The 21,711-nt window shown below is 35.5% G+C and overlaps 3 protein-coding genes across 3 annotated transcripts in view; 1 reads left to right on the top strand and 2 right to left on the bottom strand.

Annotated features, from left to right (window-relative positions):
* Positions 1-21,711, top strand: part of LOC119838472 (zinc finger protein 234-like) — a 37,644-nt gene that overhangs the window by 11,570 nt on the left and 4,363 nt on the right. Inside the window, exon 12 of the mRNA XM_038364419.1 lies at positions 327-459. Within this exon, the coding sequence (XP_038220347.1) occupies positions 327-459 (133 nt within the window). The remainder of the gene's footprint in view (positions 1-326; positions 460-21,711) is intronic.
* LOC119838501 (dopamine N-acetyltransferase-like) lies at positions 3,171-6,914 on the bottom strand. The gene is made up of 5 exons (XM_038364460.1): positions 6,820-6,914; positions 5,873-6,018; positions 5,179-5,359; positions 3,789-3,991; positions 3,171-3,381 (listed from the first exon to the last, which is right to left on the bottom strand). The coding sequence occupies exons 2-5, from the start codon at positions 5,932-5,934 to the stop codon at positions 3,183-3,185; spliced, it is 645 nt and encodes a 214-aa protein (XP_038220388.1). The 5' UTR covers positions 5,935-6,018; positions 6,820-6,914; the 3' UTR covers positions 3,171-3,182.
* Positions 8,142-14,635, bottom strand: LOC119838500 (dopamine N-acetyltransferase-like). Its single transcript, XM_038364459.1, has 5 exons — positions 14,530-14,635; positions 10,860-11,003; positions 10,076-10,256; positions 8,935-9,137; positions 8,142-8,370 (listed from the first exon to the last, which is right to left on the bottom strand). The coding sequence occupies exons 2-5, from the start codon at positions 10,919-10,921 to the stop codon at positions 8,172-8,174; spliced, it is 645 nt and encodes a 214-aa protein (XP_038220387.1). The 5' UTR covers positions 10,922-11,003; positions 14,530-14,635; the 3' UTR covers positions 8,142-8,171.

The raw sequence follows: 21,711 nt of genomic DNA, 5'->3' as shown, positions 1-21,711 counted from the left end.
TATATATATATATATATATTTAGATAGTTATTTTCACTTCTAACTAAGATCACTTATAAGTGATAATTTCGCCTTCTGTGCTGTATCCCCTCTTTTTTTTTAATTATAAGTTTTGTTTTTGTTATTGTATTTTGTTGGCAGCACAATAAAGTGTTTAAATAAATAAATATTTCATTCCATTTTTTTAGGTTGTAAGTTTTAATGTATATAGTTTGGTTTTTTTTATGTTCTAGTTTTTAATTCATTTACTGTTTTTTTTTACATTTTTCTGTTTCTGTGTGGCTTTGTTATGAATAAATGTTTTTTTTTTCTATTTCATTTCACAGAACCATTCGAAACTCCGCGTCCACATAAAAGCAGCGCATTCGTCCATAGCCGCTTACAAATGCAACAGTTGCGGCGCGAGGTTCGCCTGGCATTCCTGTCTGTCTAGGCACGTGCGGCGCTTGCATAAGAAGAGTTAGGTCCCGTTAGAGAAAGAGAAACTCACTCAAAAACGATTGCATCGCAACGAGTTGGTTTTTGTATGGAAAAGAGAGTATATCAATAAGTCATAAGGAGAGTTGGTTTTGTATAAAAAATAGAGATGTACTCAAAGAAAATTGCATAAGGAGAGTTAGGTCCCGTTAGAGAAAGAGAAACTCGCTCAAAAAGGATTGCATCACAACGAGTTGGTTTTTGTATGAGGAAAAGAGAGTATATCAATAAGGCATAAGGAGGGTTGGTTTTGAATAAAAAATAGAGAGAGATACTCAAAGAAAGTTGCACGAGAAGGTTTGTTTTTGTATAAGGAAAAGAGAATAACTCAAAGAAAATTGCACAAGAAATAGAAAAAATGTGATCGCGAGGCGGGATTCGAACCCGCGTCTTTTTGCCGAACCGTAGCAACGCCTAGCCTCTCGGCCACCCGTGATCCCGCCACAGTAATCGAATCTCCTCTACTCTTTCGGTTCCATGTGCCTAAGGGGCACCCCACGCCATCTATTGAGATGATTAAGAACCATCACAACCAGCACGAAACATTATTTCAATGATTACACTATTGTATCGATGGAACGAGAAAGTCAAATCTATACTAATATTATAATGCTGAAGACTTTGTTTGTTTGAACGCACTAATCTCAGGTACTAGAGGTCCGATTTGAAGAATTCTTCCAGTGTTAGATAGCCCATTTATTGAGGAAGGCTATAGGCTATATATGTACCACGGGCGAAGCCGGGGCGGTCCGCTAGTAATCCATAACTTTGAAATATGCTAAGAAGTGTTTCGTTTCAAAATGAATTGTGTGTTTATGAACCGACTTCAAAATAGATAGTCACTGCGATGTAGGCATCCGCTATGAAAGGGCTTTGATAAATTATATCCCCAAGGGGATAAAATAGAGGATGAAATTTTGTACCGTGGAAATTTATTTTGCGGGCGAAGCTGCGGGCCACAGCTAGTTGATTTTATAATTTACTAGCTGCGCCCCGCAGTTTCACCCGCGCAAGTCCGTATCCCAAAGGAATAATGGGATAAAAAGCCTATATGTTATTCCAGTTGTCCAGCTGTCTACGTACCTAATTTCATTGCAATTAGTTCAGTAGTTTTTGCGTGAAAGAGCAACAAACACACACACATCCTTACAAACTTTCGCATTTATAATATTAGTAGGACTAGCTGTCCCGGCAAACGCTATTCTGCCTTACTCTTATCATTTAGAAGTATGAAAAATAGATGTTGGCCGATTCTCAGACACATACCCTATATGTACACAATATTCCATAAGAATCGGTCCAGCCGTTTCAGAGGAGTTTGGTGACTAACATTGTGACACGGGAATTTTATAAGATGATGTGTGAAATTGGTTTTCTGTACAAATTATGTATTTAGTTTTAGTAAAGAGCTGAGGTTTCTGATACAATTATACTTGTAATAAAATAAATATATTGAGAACTTATATGGTTTCTTATATATTGTTTTTGGGTTAATTGATTTTTTTTTATTATTTTTTTTTTATATTTTTTTTTTATATTTTTTTTATTTATTTGTAGTAGACGAGCACGCTTCGGCACGAATTGGGCCAGCTCGCACCGGGGAAGTACCACACCCGCACAGGAGACCGGTGTGAAATACTAGTATGTTACTGTGTTTCGTATTTAATTAATTGAGCATAGAACCGAGAGGTCCTGGGTTCGATTCCCGGTGGGGACAATAAAAAAAATGTCTCGGTCTGGCAGGACGCAGAAGGCTGATCACCTACTTGTCCATAAAGAAAATCGATCAGTGAAACAGATGTATATCATCTGCCCCATACCCCAGTAGGGGACACGGGACTTCACTACTGTGTTTCGTACCGTGAGTTGGGGAGCCGGAAGTCCGATTCCTTTTCCTTCCCTTCCCAGTCTCAGTTCTTTCCAGTCGTCAACCTGATCCTTATCCCTTCCCCCTTTTCTATTTTATGGCATTGTGTGACTTTAATGCAGTTTTAAGAGAGATCATCAGGTGAGGATGGTTTACCAGAACCTATCGTAGTTTTTTGAGATTTAAATAAATGTAAATTTTTATAACGTACACTTTTTACTGGTATATTGGAAATGTGAAACTTTGAAATGTTGTTCCATCAGTCTAATGTATAGATTTTTTTTTTCAAGTCACAGTCGGCAATGGAGTTGGTGGGACGCCTGATGGTAAACGCTACCACCGCCCGTGGACATTTGGAGAGGCATTGATTGTATTTGTTAATTAGATTCGATAGGTGTTAGGGCATATTTTGACCAAATTTTATAGAGTGATAGACCAATGGTTGGTTCAAATTATGGGCTACATATTATTTGAAAAACAAAAAAGGTGGCCACCCATATATATCACTATGAGATGACAAAAAAATAGCGTATATATCATTGTTGCCATATAGATCTTAAATAATAAATGTTTTAAATGGGTTTTATGCTACAGTAAATATTTGATCGGGCATTTCCCTATAAAGAAAGGAAAAATGTATTTTGAGTATGGTATGGCGCTGGTGACCTAAATTTTGAAGTACAAAAACTATTATAATTATCATATCATACTAAAACCTATCAAGGATTCATCATCATCTGCCCATATAAGGAGTTTCATATGTCCTAACTAAAAGCTGTCATTTTGACATATAAAAAAAAACAACATATATTTTTTTTAATTACATTTTAATTAAGATTTAATACAACTCTTTGACGAATACTTTGTCTTCCACATGAGGTGGTGCCGGCACAATAAGAGGTTTCCCATCCAACGTTAAATCTTTGTATGCCCTGCTAAAAACACATTTGAACCCCAGTCGTTCAGCTGATTTCGCGGAGTACGCGCTCGTAGTGTCTATTCGCATTAATCTTATATTTAACTCTTTTGCTGCGTTCCTGAAATAAAATTTGTTTATCTCAATTTCAAGAGCTATAATGTGAAGTAGATATCAATAAAGCCTTGGATTATTTTAATACAAATAACTAATGAGTTTATAGACTAAGCATTTTAAAACGGCATCGGGTCTTATCGTCTCTTTTACTCACACGCAAAAAATATATCACATCTTGGCCGCAGAGTCGGGTACTTGAATACCTTATTTTAAGTTTGTTTGATTGAATGTTTGTCTGTCAATCACATTGGAACGGATTTTGATGAAATTTGGTATACAGGCAGAGCAGCTTACTTGGGTGATACTTTTATTCCGATTAAATGCTCAATTGTGATAAAACAGAAATTTTGATATACAGGCGAAGCCGGGGCGAGCGTCTAGTGAGTTAATAAAACCAACGCAAAATCTTACTCAGCTTCCTTCATAAGCGCATTCATTATCCCTTTTTTCCGCCATTTCGGATCCGTGCACGCCAACTTAATTTCGAAGACTCTGTCATCATTCGGATAAACATTCCATATCTCCAGAATCATTTCACGCAAGAACATCATTTGAACGAACTTCTTGTACTTGGGACTTCTGCAGCTTTTCAGTTCATTTAGGTTGACACCTGGCTAACAAAATTCAGTTTGAACTTCACAATATGGGCTCTTTAGAGTATACAAACTGCGCCCTTGGGGTTTCACCCGCGTAAGTCCGTATCCCGTAGGAATATCGGGATAAAAAGTTGTCTATATGTTATTCCAGTTGTCCAGCTATCTACGTATCAAATTTCATTGCAATGGGTTTAATAGTTTTTGCGTGAAAGAGCAACAAACACACCCACATCCTTACAAACTTTCGCATTTATAATATTAGTAGGATATTCGCTCAACATATGCTGTTTATGACTTGGATTTTTTCCTATTAGATAAATCCTTAAAATTCAATATGTACATTTCTGACTAATAAACCGCGCAAAAAGCCATCCGCAATCGCACTTACATTTGAGATTATGTTTTCTTAAAATAGACCCAATCACAACAATAATAGAGTGGTAAATGGCTGTTGCGCGAAGTTAGGGATGTAAACATACAGCTAAAATAATTTTAGGTCGTTTTGTTGTTTAAGTATTTTATGCAGAATATGCATAAATATAAGGACCATAGAGTATAGTAAACCACACGCGGGACACCTGTACAGTTATCTGTATTGTATTGGAATACGGTTTTATTTAAAAAAAGCACTAACGAACATTGTTAGTTTTGCAATTTTATTTTCGTTGAATCATTTATCAATTTATCGTATATTTAATGCACACTGCATTTAAGATATTCTCATGAAGAGGAATCATATGACTCTTTATATAACTTATCGTCTAAGCAAAATCTTCTCAAGCTATTTTTAAATTTGTTCATCTCTTAGAAAACTACGTATTTATCTAGAGACATTGACTATATTTTACATCAGATCTATCAAACGAAGCCGGACCAAGCGGTCAGTCTTTGAAAAACACGTTCGATTCCCGGTGGGGACTCACAAATAATGCCTCTGTCTGACAGGGTACAGAAGGCTGGCACCTACTTGTCCATAAAGAAAATCGATCAGTGAAACAGATGTATATCAACTGCCCCACTAGGGACACGGTCTGAGGAAAGAATACAGGTCTCCGACTCCGACTCCGTACCGAACACAAGCATGCTACTATGTCACGCCGGTCTCCCGTGGGTGTGTGGTACTTCCCCGGTGCGAGCTGGCCTAAATTCAAAAACTTAATTTAACTTCATTCTACATGGATGACAGTTAGTCAGACTAAACTCACATTTAGAAGAGGCACGGGCCCACAAATGAGCACTCCAACTATGTTACCATCACCATCTTTCGCCTGAATCGACTCGTCCGGTAAGCAAGAATGTAGAAAATCGTCCATATCTGGCGTTTCTTCGCTCTCTGATTGACAATAGCCGACGGTTGTACACAAGGGCTCGCTGGTGAAAAATATCCTGGAAATATATTTAAATCTTCACAGTATAAAACTGAGTTGCTTTCTGTGTCTGCCCCTGTAACTATGTTTGCTTAAATTTGATAGGGTTTTGTTTTGAATAGATAGTGAGTGAAGAGGAAGATTTATATGTATATAATAACATCTATTAAACTACTCCGAATTTAACGCGTGCGAAGAGGCGAGCAAAAGCTTTTAATGTATAGAACGCAAAGGAGAGGACCGATCGAGCTGAAATATGGCAGGCAAATTGTCGCTATGATGTAGGCGTCCAGTAAGAAAGGATTTTGAAAAGTTCTACCCCCAAAGGGATAAAATAGGGGATGAAAGTTTGTAGGTACCACGATAATTAATTTCGACCAAGGGGGTGATGGTGCGAGCTACAGCTTATATTGAATAGCATGCGATATAACTAAGATTAGGATCGAATTAGCGCCATATTGTAACGTCACATATATATACCAAACAAAAAATCTTATAAACGTAATATATATACGTATAGTACGTATAATACCTCTTCATAAATTTCATGATATCTTCAACGTCGCTCTGAGTGACCCGACTAACAGAATACATTATGTTAATTGTTTATGCTAAGATTTTAAAACCATAATAATCTTGAAACCCTTTTATATAAGCACCTGATACAGGCCTGTAATGCTGTAATAGAAAGAAAGATAAGTTATTGTTTAATCACGTCGAACGGGAATAAATTAGCATATAAGCGACTTATTAATAACATGCGGTCTGCCTCGGCTTCGCCCGTGGTACATATATAGCCTAGATAAATCATCGGCAATACATATGTAGCCTTCCTCAATAAATGGGCTATCTAAAACTGAAAGAATTTTTCAAAACGGACCTGTCATTCCTGAAATTAGTCTTATGGATACGCATGGAAAATATCAGCCTCGCTCCCAAATTATCCCCTCCCCCCTCACCCCAACAAATTACAACAAATTCCACTTCCTAAATTATCAACCCAACAAAAGTTTGACTTCGCCCTTGAAGTTACTATAATATTAATGAATACTATGATAGATAGAAATCCATTGAGTATTATGAGAACTACAGGACAGCCCACTGCCATCATTATTCTGGCTGACTGGCTTAATTTAAACCACATGAGAGGTACCAGCTTTCAAATAAAAAACGAATCATAAAAATTGGTACAACTCGTAAAAAGTTGTGAGGTAACACTTAAAATACAGTCGAATTGCTGACCTCCTTTTTCTGAAGTCAGTTGAAAATGACTTCTCTTCAATTATATCAGTACTCGGTAGTTTTTTTGCCGGCTCTTTGTTGAAACTGGCTTACGAACCGGTGGTAAATATTAAGACTTATCTATTTTGACGAATTTGTAAGCTCTTATAAACGAGGACTAGCTGAATAAATAAATAAATGACTTCACATATACCCAATTGAAATTTTTGATATAAAATTTTATATTGTTATACTTACAATTATATACTAAAACCAAATATTATATAACTATGTGAATTATTATGTTATCGTTATCATAATATGTTCGACCTTACACGCCACGTTCAACCAGTGGTATCTTATAGACTGATCACAGATTAAGAACTAGTTATGCGACTTTAATATCGAATATTTGATAAATATTCTTTTTGACAACTCTGTGAGTGTTGCAAGGATATTTTTTTGAAATGTCTACAAGTTATATTATTTATTAAAAAAACTGTATGAATAATACAAAAAAAAAACAAAAATTATCTAGTATCTACTGCTGTCATAAGAGGTCTTAGGCGTCGTCAGTTTATTATTAGTTTCACGTGTCGTATGTAACCGACTCCTTTAGCTTCGATTGTGATCCACTTTTAAACGGAAAATCATTTCATGAGTTTTCATCTTATCATTCTGATTAGAATTGCCAGGATTAAATATTTTATTCTGTATAAGAACATGTGAGACAATTCGACTGAGCTGGTGGTTCGCCTGATGGGAAGCGATCACCACCGCCCATGAACAGAGCAGAGGTAGGGTTGCTGCTTGCGTTTGACCGCTTTTAAGGTGTTAAGAATTAGGAAAATATTGAAGAATAAGATAGAAGAATGGACTGGGAAGAGTGAGAAAAAGAAAACAGACCTCCTCCCCACTCACCGAACGAAATAACTTAAAAGCTATTATTTGACGCTGATCTTCTGTGTGGGTGTGGTACTTTCCTCAGTGTGATCTGGCCCAATTCTTGCTGAAGCGTGCTCCACTCACATACTTAAAGCTAGCCCATGTTAATAAAAACTCGCAAATTGTGTTGCGAAGCATAAAACAAAAACGGCTCGATAAATTCGCCCATTTTTCTGAAGTTTTTATTAATACCCAAGATTCTTCTATAGTTTAGCAGCATGCTCGTTACCTTTTACCGTGGTTGCCTGGAAGAGATCATCTTCTAAGTGATAAGACCGCCAAACAAATTGTACGCTTTATTATAGTCATTATTATTATTATCTTTAAGTTTCCTTCTATGTACAATCTTGTTGAAGAGTTAAATAAATAAATAATAAATTCTTATGGAGAGAAAACATGTACCACGAGTCACGACTGATACCGGGGCATTCCTAGTCACTACATAGTAGCAAAGTCGCTGTCCGCGTCTTTATATATGTATTCATGAAACTCTAAAACTACATAACGGATGTTGACGGTTTTTTTATAGATACAGTGATTCAAGAGGATAGTTTATACGTATAACATATATTAAACTGCTCTGAATATAACGCGTGCGAAGCCAGCATAAGCTTGTTACGAATAAAACACCATTATAATATATGGTACATTTAATAAATTTCACATCAGTACAGTTCTTTGACATACACATTGTCCTTCGTGTGTGGCGGTTCGGGCAGGATAAGAGGCTTTCCATCCAACATGAATTCTGTATACGCTCGACTGAATACACATTTGTACCCGTGTCTCTCAGCTGATTTCGCGGAATAGGCGCTTGACGTTTCGATTCTTAACACTCGGATGTTCAGTTCTTTTGCTGCGTTCCTATAAACCATTCTTTTATACAGTAACTGTTGTTAACTAGTCCAATTTTTATTTATTCTTTTGCATGCAGCACAAAAAGTGAAGTCCCGTGTCCCCTACTGGGGTATGGGGCAGATGATATACATCTGATCGATTTTCTTTATGGACAAGTAGGAGATCAGCCTTCTGTGTCCTGCCAGACCGAGACATTTTTTTATTTTTTTTATTGTCCCCACCGGGAATCGAGCCCAGGACCCCTCGGTTCTACGCTCACGCGTTTACCACTATACCAAGAAGGCGTCAAAGGCATGCAGCACATGTTGAGTAGTTATCCTTTTTAGCACCACACCGATTACTACATAGTATAAAACAAAGTCGCTTTCTTTGTCCCTATGTTCCTTTGTATGCTTAAATCTTTCAAACTACGCTACGGATTTTGATTCGGGTTTTTTTTAATAGATAGAGTGATTCAAGAGGAAGGTTTATATATAAAACATCTATAAAATTACTCCGAATTTAACGCGTGCGAAGCCGCGGGCAAGAGCTAATTAAAGTATGAACTCGTACAAAAACATAATGTCTTACTCCGCTTCCTTCATGAGCTGATTCATGATCCCTTTGTTCCGCCATTTTGCATCCGTGGACGCCATCTTGATTTCGAAAACTTGTTTCTCGTTGGGATAGATATTCCAAATTTCCATAATAACTTCACGCAGAATCATCATTTGTATAACTTTCTTGTACTTTGGACATTTGCAATTTTTCAAAGCACTTAGGAAGTCTGTTGGCTAAAATATATCTTATATATTAACGAAGATTTAAGCAAATTATACCAAGGAAGTGGAGTGCGGTCCGACGAGTGGATGCTAATAGTAAATTTAAAAAGGCGCTCTTAAAATTTCTATAATATTTTACGGAACGCATTCCTTTTCCCTGTCCTTCCCAGTCCTATCCTTTATTTCTATCATGAATCCTTTCCTTATCCTATACTTTTTTAGATCTATTTGCAGAGGCGGTGTTAGCACTTACCATGTGACCCATCAGCTCCTTCGCCTGCTCTGACATAATAAAAACAAATATCCAAATGTGGCCAATACACAATTCATGAAATGTTGGTACTTTATATCAAATTGATATTATTATTATTTGTTTTATTTTATTACAATAAATATGTTGAATCATTATTATTAAACTTAATATCTATGCCGCGCAGTTCCACAATTAAGCTTTTATCACCAAATACATAATACAAACAAATACAAATACATTTTTATTTGTATTTGTTATTCAGTTTAATAATAATGATTATATATAACCACAATCCTTGGTGGTTTTCATGTAAAAGAGAAACAAACATACCTACATCCATACACACTTGGGTTTCTAATAACGTAACATTCATTCAATCAATTCTACTGCCAACATAATAATTAACAGTACTCACATGTTCATTGCAACATCATTGTTCTACCAACATATAGGCAATCACACGTTAAATACCAGAATTCTACTACCAACATAGACATAGACATACATTTATTCACAATCAAACACACACACAACAATTAATAAAAAAAAAAAGACAAAACACTGAGCATAAAACAGGAAATAAGAAAAAAAAACATATAAAAAGAAAAGAAATAAAATAAAAACTAACTTAGGTTGCTGTGATGTGTTATGGCTGTGAAAAGGTCCAGGCTCAGCTTTATATACATAACATACTCACATTAACAATAGGACTAATTCCACATATGAGTGTAGCTACGATAGACCCTTCTTCGTTTTTGGCCATTAATGACACACCAGGTAAGGCGGCTCTGCAGAATTCGTCAAGATCTGGCGTATCATCACTCGCGGAGTTGCAGTAACCAACGCCCTTATACAGTGGTTCATCTATGAAGAATGTTCTAGAAACGTAAGACAAAGAAATTCTATTTATCCATTGAAATGGCTTCTTCAAATGACGTTTTGTGTTTGTATGATGGATGTGTGTATTTATGTATTTACAGTTAACACTAAATGTTCGCCCTCGCTTCACTCGTGGGCATTTTCTCTCCACAAGAACCTTTCTTATGCCCAACAAACCCAATATAAAAAATGTCCTAATTGGTCCAGCCGTTGCCGATCTTTGCATTATTTTTATTGTATACTAGATGCGCCCCTCGGTTTCACCCACGGAAATCCGTATCCCTTAGGAATATTGGGATAAAAACTTGCATTCCAGTTGTCCAGCTATCTACGTACCAAATTACATTGCAATCGGTTCAGTAGTTTCTGCGTGAAAGAGCAACAAACACACACACATCCTTACAAACTTTCACATTTATTACATTAGTAGGATAATTTGGATTTGATTATATTATAACTAGATAATATAATGTAGTGTTTGTTTGTTATTCAAACATTTTAAAACCTTTTATGTACCTCCATATATAAAACTGCCACGAGCGAAGCCGCGGGAGAAAAGCTAGTTAAATAAGACTATAGCACCTGTGAAACTCAATTGTTACCTCTTCATGAATGTCATGACATCTTCAACATCTCTTTCGCATATCCGACTCACAGAATACATCTGAATCGTCTAGTCGATGGGAACATACAAAAATCCAGAAATTAACCTCAGTGATTTTTAATTTAGACAATTAATACTGGCCCTGGAACAAAGAAACTCTGAATATTATAAATACCAACTAACAACCTATATACCTAATATAATAACTAAATAACAACAACAGCATATAAAAAAAAGACTAAACATGACATTGAATATGGTCGTGATCAGCTCATAGATGTTCACATTTAATAATACTGACTATAATAAAGTGTTTGCTGGAACACAGGCCTCCTATAAGGGCTCAGGCCATAATCCAGCACGCTGGCCAAGTGCGGGTTGGCAGATGTCACATGTCGTCGAACTCATTTTTTCAAGTTTGTTTTACAAACAGACACTCCAGCATTGTTTATATATGTATAGATAATCCAATGAATTTCATAAAAATTATATACTCCTAGCAATTATATAGGACTTTTATTTAGAACTATTTAAGACAAATAATCCTACAGTAATTATTATATTTGTGTAATTCCAACGATTAGGGCAGCGCACGCCAATATAGCTTTCAGGGGCCTTTTTTTTTAACTTATTTGACAGTTGTCGTTATATTATCACCAAATTATAAAAATTACTTTAAATTTTAACATATTATGTTATTCTGATATTAAGCTTTATTACTACAAAGTTTCATGAAAATCCGTACAGTAGTTTTTGCGTGAAAGAGCAACAAACGCACACACATGCTTACAAACTTTCGCATTTATAATATTAGTAGGATAGGATACTAGGAGGTTTCAGGGGTAATTAATAATATATACTTATAGCACAGACAGTAACTACATAGTATAAAGCGAAGTCGCTGCCCGCGTCGGTATGTACTCTTATATGTATGCTTATATCTTTAAAACTACAGAATGAATTTTGATGGTTTTTTTTTATTAGATAGAGTGATTCAAAAGGAAGTTTTACATGTATAATAACATCTATTCAACTATGTACTCGGGATTCGAAGCCACGGGCAAAAGCTAGCATAAGACTAGTTATATCTTATACAGATATTATGTACCAATTTTTTTCTGCTTTTCAAAAACTATATAAAAAACTAGCTGCACCCGGCAAACGCTGTTCTGCCTTACTCTTATCGTTTAGTGGTATGAAAAATAGATGTTAGCCGATTCTCAGACCTACCCAATATGCTTACCAAATTTCAGAGGAATCGGTCAAGCCGTTTCGGAGGAGTATAGAGACTAACATTGTGACACGAGAATTTTATATATAAGATGTATTAGTTCAGAGAGCCTACTATAGCGTTAATGAATATATGGAAGATGACAATCCACGGAATGTTGTCGCTTAAGAACCACAGGTCAGTTCATTGGCATCATTGTTATGTACATGTTACATATTATGTAGAACTAAAATATAAAATTGATTTTATTTTAAAAGAGCAACTACAGAGTTTGTTGCCGGCTCTTCTCTGTAGAAACTGCCTTCCGAACCGGTGGTAAATGTTATAACTGTGTAAAATGACGATTCAAAAATTCTTCTAAGTCTAATTTAATAAATAAATGATTGTGTTTGAGTTGGAATTTATCTATTATTGTATACATAGACAGTAGATTCTATATTTTATATTAAACTCTTGATCATTCCATTATTCATTGAACGTGAAATGTATCCCCTAGTGGGGTATGGGGCAGATATACATCTGCTTCACTGATCGATTTTTTTTATAGATAAGTGGAAATTGTTAACCTTCTGTGTCCTGCCAGACTTAGAAATTTTTTTTGTGAGTACCCACAGGGAATCTAACTCAGGAGTTCTCGATTCTATACTCACAAGTAAACCACTGTACCAAGGAGGTGAAATTGTCATAAATTCAATTTATTTATAAATACAAAAAAAAAAAAAAACTTCTACATAAACGAAAAGATATAGCTCTGAAGGCCTTATCACTTATAACTGATCCGTACCATTGTTCATTGCTAAGTACTTATTATTGCTTACCTAAGCAATAATAATAATAATAATAACCTGTTGTACCTACAACAGGACAGTTCTTTGACATCATTATTATGACATCTTAGCTGCGACCCGCGGTTTCACCCACGTAAGTCCGTGTCCCGTAGGAATATCGGGATAGAAAGTTGCCTATGTGTCATTCCAGTTGTCCTGCTATCTACGTACCAAATTTCATTGCAATAGCTTCAGTGGTTCTTGCGTGAAAGAGTAAAAATTGCTAATATTAAAAATGTTAAGTTTTTATTATGTAACTATTTCTATTAGTAGTGCTATCTGCAAGGTGGGTTTAGTGATCTGTACTTCAGGTTTTTTAACAAACCTATTTCTGACACTAGTCCTTCACCAATGTTAATACTACTAAGTTGTGAAGGCAAATAAAGAATTTCTATTATTATATCTATGTATATGTATTTATTAACTGGTTTATGTACTGGTGGTAAATGGTAAAAGTATGTTAAGACGATTCAAAAGTGCTTCTAGAAGTCTAATTGAATAAAAGATTGTTTGACTTTGAATTGTAACCTACACTATACTAATGATGTAAATCTGATGAGTTTGTATGCGCTAATCTCAGGAACTACTGAAGCAAATTTAATTTTTTTTTTATTGTTTATTGTTGTTACACAAGTGCTATAAGTATGCTATAATATATTGTGTCAGGGGGTCAATGTGGTGTCTATTTAAAATCTGTGTAGTCTAAGTTCCTTCAATGGTATTACTCTCATACACAGAGTGGATCACCTTTTTATACTAGGTTTATTTAGCACTTTTTTGTCATAGAAATTATTATGTCTTTATTATTAGATACATAGTATAAATAAATGTATTTTCTTTCTTTTAAATATGTATTATGGGCGAAGCCAGTGTGGTGGTAGTTTGTCCTTTATAGTGAAGTCCCGTGTCCCCTAGTGGGGTATGGGGTAGATGATGTACATCTGTTTCACTGATCGATTTTCTTTGCGGACAAGTAGGTGATCAGCTTTCTGTGTCCTACCAGACCGAGACATTATTTTTTTTTGTGCGTCCCCACCGGGAATTGAACCCAGGAAAGAATTGTCTTGATACTTTTGTGTAGGGGACATTATAAGAGACCAAAAGCTATTTATACAGAGTATTCATCATCATCATCATCATAGCCGATATATGTTAACACTGCAGGGACACGGCCCTCCTATGAGGCCAGCCTAAACGGCCGGGATTTTAGGTGGTTATGTCACATTCCTTCAAACTTTTTAATTCTTCGACCTGCCTCATCACATTTTCCTTCATCATAACCAATTGTGCACGCTGGATCGGTCCAGAACCAGCGACTTTTCGCGATTCTAACCACTTAGCCATCACTGCCCTATTATACTGAGTACTCTTATATAATATAAGTATAAAAAGTATAGATAAAGACGTAGACATTTTCGATATTGGCTAGAAGCAGCTATTAACGTTCTCAATCTGTTTGTTATTGGCATAGATTATTAGTTTTAATACCCAAAATGAAGGAATAGTTCATGCAAAGCTTTATTAAAAGGCAACGCAACACAATCGAATAAGAAATGGTAACAATGAAGATTGTATAAAGCCATTTCACTACGTAACATGACAGATCTTACCGAAATTCAATGCAGTTTTTTATAAAACTTAATTATAAACAAATCATAACATAACATTCATATCATTGACCCATTTGTTTACGAACAGTCAAGCATTGATTAAGGACTAGTTACTATGCTGTCAAGGGACTTTTTTTTTAAGATTTAATGGCTTGGTTACGAGACCTTTAAGCCGATGTCAAGAGACTATGTATTAAATGCACAGATTAAGTCTTAAGAAGTTACAGCAGAGTTACCATAGATTAAGCAGGCTGTCAGTTTAACATTGACCTTTTTTCATGGCAAATAGGTAGGTTCTTTTGATAGGTTTCTCTATATATACACTCAATATATACACAAAAAAGGCGCAAGATAAAAAATATAGACGTAATAAATATACGTAATATGACTGTATTAGATTGCAAGTAGTAAAAGTTTATTTCCAGTTGCACTCGATGATTATTTGAGCCGAGAGTGATAGCTACGATTAAGGAAGTGTTTCCTTTTCTTTCTTTTCTCCTTGCCAACAAGTATTGTGCCAAATAATTTATTTTTCAAAATGATTTACAATAAATCATTTCAAACACTGTATTTTATATTTTATTTATAGTAACTAGTTAATAATCTGTGCATTCAACTGACGTAGTAACTATTCACTAGTTCTTAATCTGTGTACAACTGTCAATTGTCTTAATTAACAGTTACCTACTTACTCCTTAATCTGTGGTCTTGATTACAGTGAATGTGTGCTGCAAATTGTAATATTCTTTCGTTTTACCAGAATTTTATTAGGCATGCGAATGTGCTAAATTTGTATGCATACGAAATCGTAATGTCGCTAGGGAATTGCTTAAATAACATCCATGACCTTTGATTGTTTTGTCCATTTGCGTTAAAACTTATAAGTCGAGTTATTTCAGCTGTACACAAGCAAAAACAACTTATTTGAGTCAAATGAACAGCTAATCTAAAAAGTTTATGAACAGGCAATCACGGTATGTTATTGTGAAAGGAAAGATTTTTCTTATTTTGGTGAAGAGAAATGGTGTATGGGTGAAGCTGATACAAATAGGTACTTTGGAGTAACCAAACGCAATCATAGCTGCTGTGGAAATAATCCACGTCGTAGAGCACGATCATATTTTTTACCAATTTCCTTCTGTTTAGGTGTTGAAATGTAATCAATCAATCTAAATTTTAAGAGGGCAAAGCTACCACAAATATACCAGGAAACTTACTTCTAGACATTCTTTGCATAGATTAGTGCTTACAGGGTTATAGGATTAGTCCTTTACACGCAGAGAAGAACCAGTTCTTTCACAAAATCTCACCAAACTAGCTCTAGTCTTCAGCTTCGCTCACATTAAATTGAGAGTTGTTAAGCTTTCCTCCTGTATCACTATTAAAAAAGCATATATACATAAGGACAGTGACTTTGCTTTATACAATGTAGTGATATAGAAAGACATTGGTGACACTTAGTTTGTTTCAGTTTCTGTTTACCTTTATTAGAACTGTTGTAGTGATTGTGATAATTATGTGTATGGTAACTTGGTGTATTGGAGATTATTTGTTATGGAACGGATAAATCTCTCAACTAGCCGAATGCTTATGGTTGTATTAAGACTTGATCTTTCACTGAAATGTTTGGTGACATAGGAACAGTTTTTGCATAGGTCAGAAAAACTGGCCTTCGAGACACAGTTCACCACTAGTTCGAAGGTCAGGGTCTGTATTATTTTGTACTACTGTTTCTGTAATAAATAAATAAATAAAATAGGTACTAGGGTCGTTTCGCCAGTTCACAAAGTTTTAGTGCAGTTGGCAAGTTTGAAGGAGATAAAAATGTTCCACTAGTTTCAATGTGAAAGTTATGCAACATGTTAACCATTAATCGTAAATATAATTTAAATACATAATATCTATCGTTTTTGCGTCAGCATCCGAACTATTGAAATCATAAATGAAATGTGAGTCTGAGAGCTGCTAAATTCAGGTGTGGTTACATTAAAAGATGGTTTGTTTAGCCAGTCCTGGTTTTTTTATTTCTTTGTTTGATGCCCTTTATAATATTTTCTTGTGAGTTTTTTTTTGGTTTAATTTACAATCAGTCGCTAGCCTATAAGAAAGTTTCTATATTGTCAATGTATTTTGTTTATAGAGATCAATTTCAGCTATAACTCCTGGTATTTCAAGATAGTCGTGGATTTCAGAGTTGCGAGCAAACCACGGATCCCAGGCAATAGAACGTAGGATGTTATTTTGTACCCTTTGGAGACACGTTATATTAGATTTGCTTGCTGTAAACCAAATATGTATGCCATATACAGTAATACCTCGGACTTACGCGATAAGTGGGACCGAGCGGATGCCGTATAAGTCGAATTTGCGTAAGTCCGGGTACATATTAAGTTTGTTTAATCGGGACCAGATTTTAAAGAAAACAATAATTTAGAAAAATGTTTTATAAAGTGTAGGATAGTAAAAAAATATTACATTGTTATGAATAAAGTAAGCTAAACCGAAGTTATTTTGATGTCGAAGGCTTCATATATTCTAACAATGTTGCCTGACGAGTTAAATTTTTCTTCTTTTCATGTAAAATTTCCTCGTAGCATTCCAGTAATTTCTTTATCCCTCGTTTTGTAGTAGAAACGCATTCTTCATTAGAATAAATTTTTTCTAAAATTTGTAACCCCTTTTCAATTGAATTGAACCCTTCTGTTAAGTTTGCAATTGTCATTTGATTTACCGATTCAACTGGGTCTAGCGAATCAGTTTGTTGAATGTCTTGCTCATACTTACTCAGAGGTGAAAAAAAATGGACACAGTTTTTTCCAGACACCATTGAGAGTTTTATGTGGAACCTCATTCCAAGATTGTCCAATAATTCTTACATTGAATTGTTTCCAAGTCTTGAAAAGAAAGCTCATTGTTTTGTCTCATAGCTTCATGTAGATGTGCAAATGACCGCCTTGTGTAGTAAGCTTTAAATGTTTTAATGACTCCCTGGTCCATTGGTTGAAGCAACTGGTTAGTGTTTGGTGGCAAAAATACAACTTCCACACGTGGATCGAAATTAATTAGAGTGGCGGGAGGATGACCTGGCGCATTGTCAAGTGGTAGCATCACTTTAATGGGATTAATTTTAATCGGCAGTAACGTTCGATTTCAGGAATAAAGTGATGGGCAAACCAGTCTTTAAAAAAAAGAAGCTGTCACCCAAGCTTTCGCATTAGACTTCCAAATGACAGGCAAACCAGCTTTGGATTTATTTTTTAACGCTCCTGGATTTTCTGAGCGAGGTTTTAATTTACAATCTCCAGCTGCATTCGCACCAACCATCACTGTTAATCCTCGGCGGATTTAAAACCTGGAAAAGTTTTCTATTCACGCGGAATAATAGTTCTGTTAGGCATTTTCTTCCAAAAAAGTCCTGTTTCATCTACGTTGAAAATAGTTTGGCTAGTGTAGCCGCCTTCATCTATCATTGCTTTGAGTTTTTCTGCATAGAGAGATGCAGCTTCTTTATTTAATTATTTAGGACAACTTCCACAACAGACACCATCACATGATTACAGATATAAAAAATACAAATAGATAGCCGAATGTTGTTTTAATTACAAGTTGCCACGGCTTGTAATAGGGCAAGAAAAATATACGAATTATTACATAAAATGACTATTTTGATTATAAACAAAATAAATCTTAATTGAAAACATACATATTTAAGTTAAAAACTACAAAATACATTAGAAATAAAATTAATTAAAATATGAACATTTAAATTCATAAAAATCAGTAGGGAATATACAATATAACTCTTAGCTTAATCCACATTTAAAAAATATCACAGCGAAATAAATAGGCACATTTAATAAACTAAGCAGGTAATTACCTATAATCTCACTAATACATTAATCCATTAGTCTAAACCAGTGGTTCTCAAACTTTTTAAATGACGGAACCCTTTTGGGAAGCAAAATACTTGATGGAACCCTACAATAAAACAATTGTTTTTATATGTGAATTTTTTATTAATCAGCATAATAAAAGTACAATGTAACAGTTACTAATTATTATTTACTACACCACTTGGCAAGGAAAGTAATAGAAAACATTAAAAAAGAAAAAATCTGACTAGTGGGAGGTATGAAACTGTTTTTTATTTTTCATCAATTGGTTGATATCAGGTTTGATGGTAGAAAGTTGGAGTCTCATATCAGCTTCAGCGTCTAGTCTATTGCGATATTTCATTTTCATGGCTGCGTAGGTAGAGAATCCTGTTTCGCACAAATATGTAGTTGGGAACGAGAGAAGAATATCAAGAGCCATTTGGCCAAGCATTGCATATTCATTGGATTCTGCACCAAAAATCATTGAGAGGCGTTTGTTTTTAATTAAGACTATATCGTTCGAATTATATCGTATACGATTAACATATCTATTATACATTCCTTTATTGTCAATTTTAGTAGTCTGTAGTCATCAGAATCATATTTTTGTTCTCGGATCTCTTTTTGGACCGACTCTTCTTCTCTACAAGGAGTATCGCAAGCGGTGTCGCATTATTTCTTTAACCATCCATTTGCGATGGCATCTCTAATCCTACTATTCCTACTTGTCCTACTAGTCGGGGAAAAGGGGGTTATGGGAGTCAATTAAGCAAGATATCGAATAAAACACACAATTTTTACTTTATCTTTATTTTAATCATCTTTTAAAGTGTTTTTATCATGACACAATCAGTCTCAGACAGAAGGTAATGAAACTTCATTATCTTTGGAATCATATATTAATTAATATTAAACTTAAAAAAAAGCATCTTTGACCACCATTGTCCACATCTGAGGGTAACTATAGTCACTATGAGGACAATGAGAGTCAGCCTAGCCTAACAATTGTCACATACGTAACCTTTTGGCGAAAGCCACAAGAAGTGCATCTGTACCATAACTCATTTCATTTCAACACAATATATTTATTACAACCGCATTTAAACATAATACACTATTGATTGAGATTCGTTTTAATCTCTTTGGCTATCAACTTTGAAAATTAAAAAAAAAACACATTCGACTCCCATTGCACTGATGTGAGGGTACTGGTGGTCACCCTGGAGGCAGTTAGAGTCAATGAAAATCTAGCACATATCGCAGACATAACCTTTAGTTCCAACCAGTGCATTCCAAGCGAGGCCATAGCCCACATGAGGTAAATCTGAACCACATCTCATTGTTTCTTCCGAAATCGTTGCATACTAGTCACGTATTTCCCACATCTTCTGTGTCATCATCATCATCGTCCTGGCACAAATCGTTAGTGCCAACATCAGATACAGAGGTTTCATTCGATTCATGTAGCACTTACGTTTTATCTTTTTAAGATCCTTCGTCTGTACTTTAGTTTTCTTTCCCTGACCTTTACCTTTCATTTCTTCTTTTCTTTCTGGGTTTCTAATGTCATCTTTATTTTATTTATGATATATTTTCTTTTTTTATCAGGTTTTGTTTCAGTGGTGTTGAATTAAAAATAGTTGCATGTTGCTTCTTTTGGCCGTATTTTATAATTTATTAATGTGTGCTTTCTCTGGTAACTTGATTAAATCATGAAATGTAGTTTGACTTGAAGTACTAGGATCTGGTGATTCAATTTGTAATTGGTGATTGAACTTCTTTGGACGTGCTCTGGAATGGTGAAAGAACTTCTTTTGGCGCACTGGGTGTGGATGGATTGTAGAATTCTCAGATTGGAGAATTTCTGCTGCTAGAAAATCTTCTTCTGTGAATACTTCTGGATTGAGTGGAAATAATCCAGTTGATCTAAACCCCGATTCACCTTTGCTATTAGCCGCAACATTATTAAATGATTTGCGACGACGCTACGTCATAAGGGGATAGTTTTTCTACACGATAGCTTTTCATAAAGAAATCACATTCTTTCATGTTTTGAATAGTGCAAAAAAAGAAACATTACGAGGTTGCATTCTGTGAGACGTGTGTGGCGGAAGAGACAACATATCAATGTGATTAGACTTGTAACATTTGAAAATTGAAAGAGAAAAATATGACTAGCGTGATTGACTAGTATTAAAAGGATGGGTTTATCAGCAGACAGTTTAGCGTGCTGTTCAAAATGTTCAAACCAATCCAGAAACAACGCCTCATTCGCCCAACCGTTGTCTGAACACTTGTAAAGCGCCCCTGCTGGACCATCCTTCTCAAGCAGAGAAGTCATTCTTTTTTGAGGGAAATTAAACATCGGCGGGATATACCCGCCTGCTTACCACTTATAGCACACAACAAAGTGATATTTTTTCCCCTCTCCCATCTGGTTATGGATACTTACGATACCGGTACTGGTACTTGCGATGTTTTTATTTTTATGGTCTTTATTTTTTGGTTTCCATAAGCAGTTTTCAGCTTGGTAGAGCTCGATGAAACGAAAAGTTTCTTCATTGTTCATAGTTGTCATTTTGAAGAGTCGACACGGCGGCAGCGCGGGTGAATAGAACGGGCACGTCCGGTCGGTCCAAGCGCTCGCTTCAAACTAAATATTTGGCCAACGTGTGGACATTGCGGCCACAATAACTTTATAGACCCTTTGATCTGCGTTGAAAAATCGACACCAAACGGATCTTGCGCCAATACGTGGGCCAACATTCCAATACCTACCACAGTGTTCACAAACCCCCGCTCTACATGATGGCCAATAGGTATTCGCCACAACCTTCGCCATCGTAAAGAGCCGGCTTAAGAAGCTGTTCATCGATTCGTTGGCTAAAACTTCGGCTTGAACCATTATTTCTACCAATCCACTACCATCTATATATATTCCGATTGCTTTGAAAAATGCCATCTCCATGTGAAATGCTCCCAAATTTGCAAAAACTTTATCAAATGTATTTGCGAATCATCTGAAAAATTAGAAATATAAGATTGCGCTGTCTCATTTGAATTACATGGCGCTTGAACGTACTGAATGGGAGATGGTGTCGAACTGGCTGGGTAGGTTTGCAATAGTTGCGGTTGTTGATATACAGGAAAAGAGGATAAAGGTTGCTGTAATAATTTGTAATTACCGGATGATTGAGAAATAGCCTGACGGCTGGCTTGTCTTATCTGTTTAAAAATATTAAGGATAGCAATCATAGCATCAAGTTTTTCTTCTGGGGTTAAATTCTTAAATGAGGGTACAAGAGAT

Source organism: Zerene cesonia, unplaced genomic scaffold (genome assembly GCF_012273895.1).
Source record: "Zerene cesonia ecotype Mississippi unplaced genomic scaffold, Zerene_cesonia_1.1 Zces_u003, whole genome shotgun sequence".
NCBI classification, from domain to species: domain Eukaryota; kingdom Metazoa; phylum Arthropoda; class Insecta; order Lepidoptera; family Pieridae; genus Zerene; species Zerene cesonia.
The sequence above is the reverse complement of the archived record's forward strand: the minus strand, read 5'-3'. Positions and strand labels throughout refer to the sequence as shown.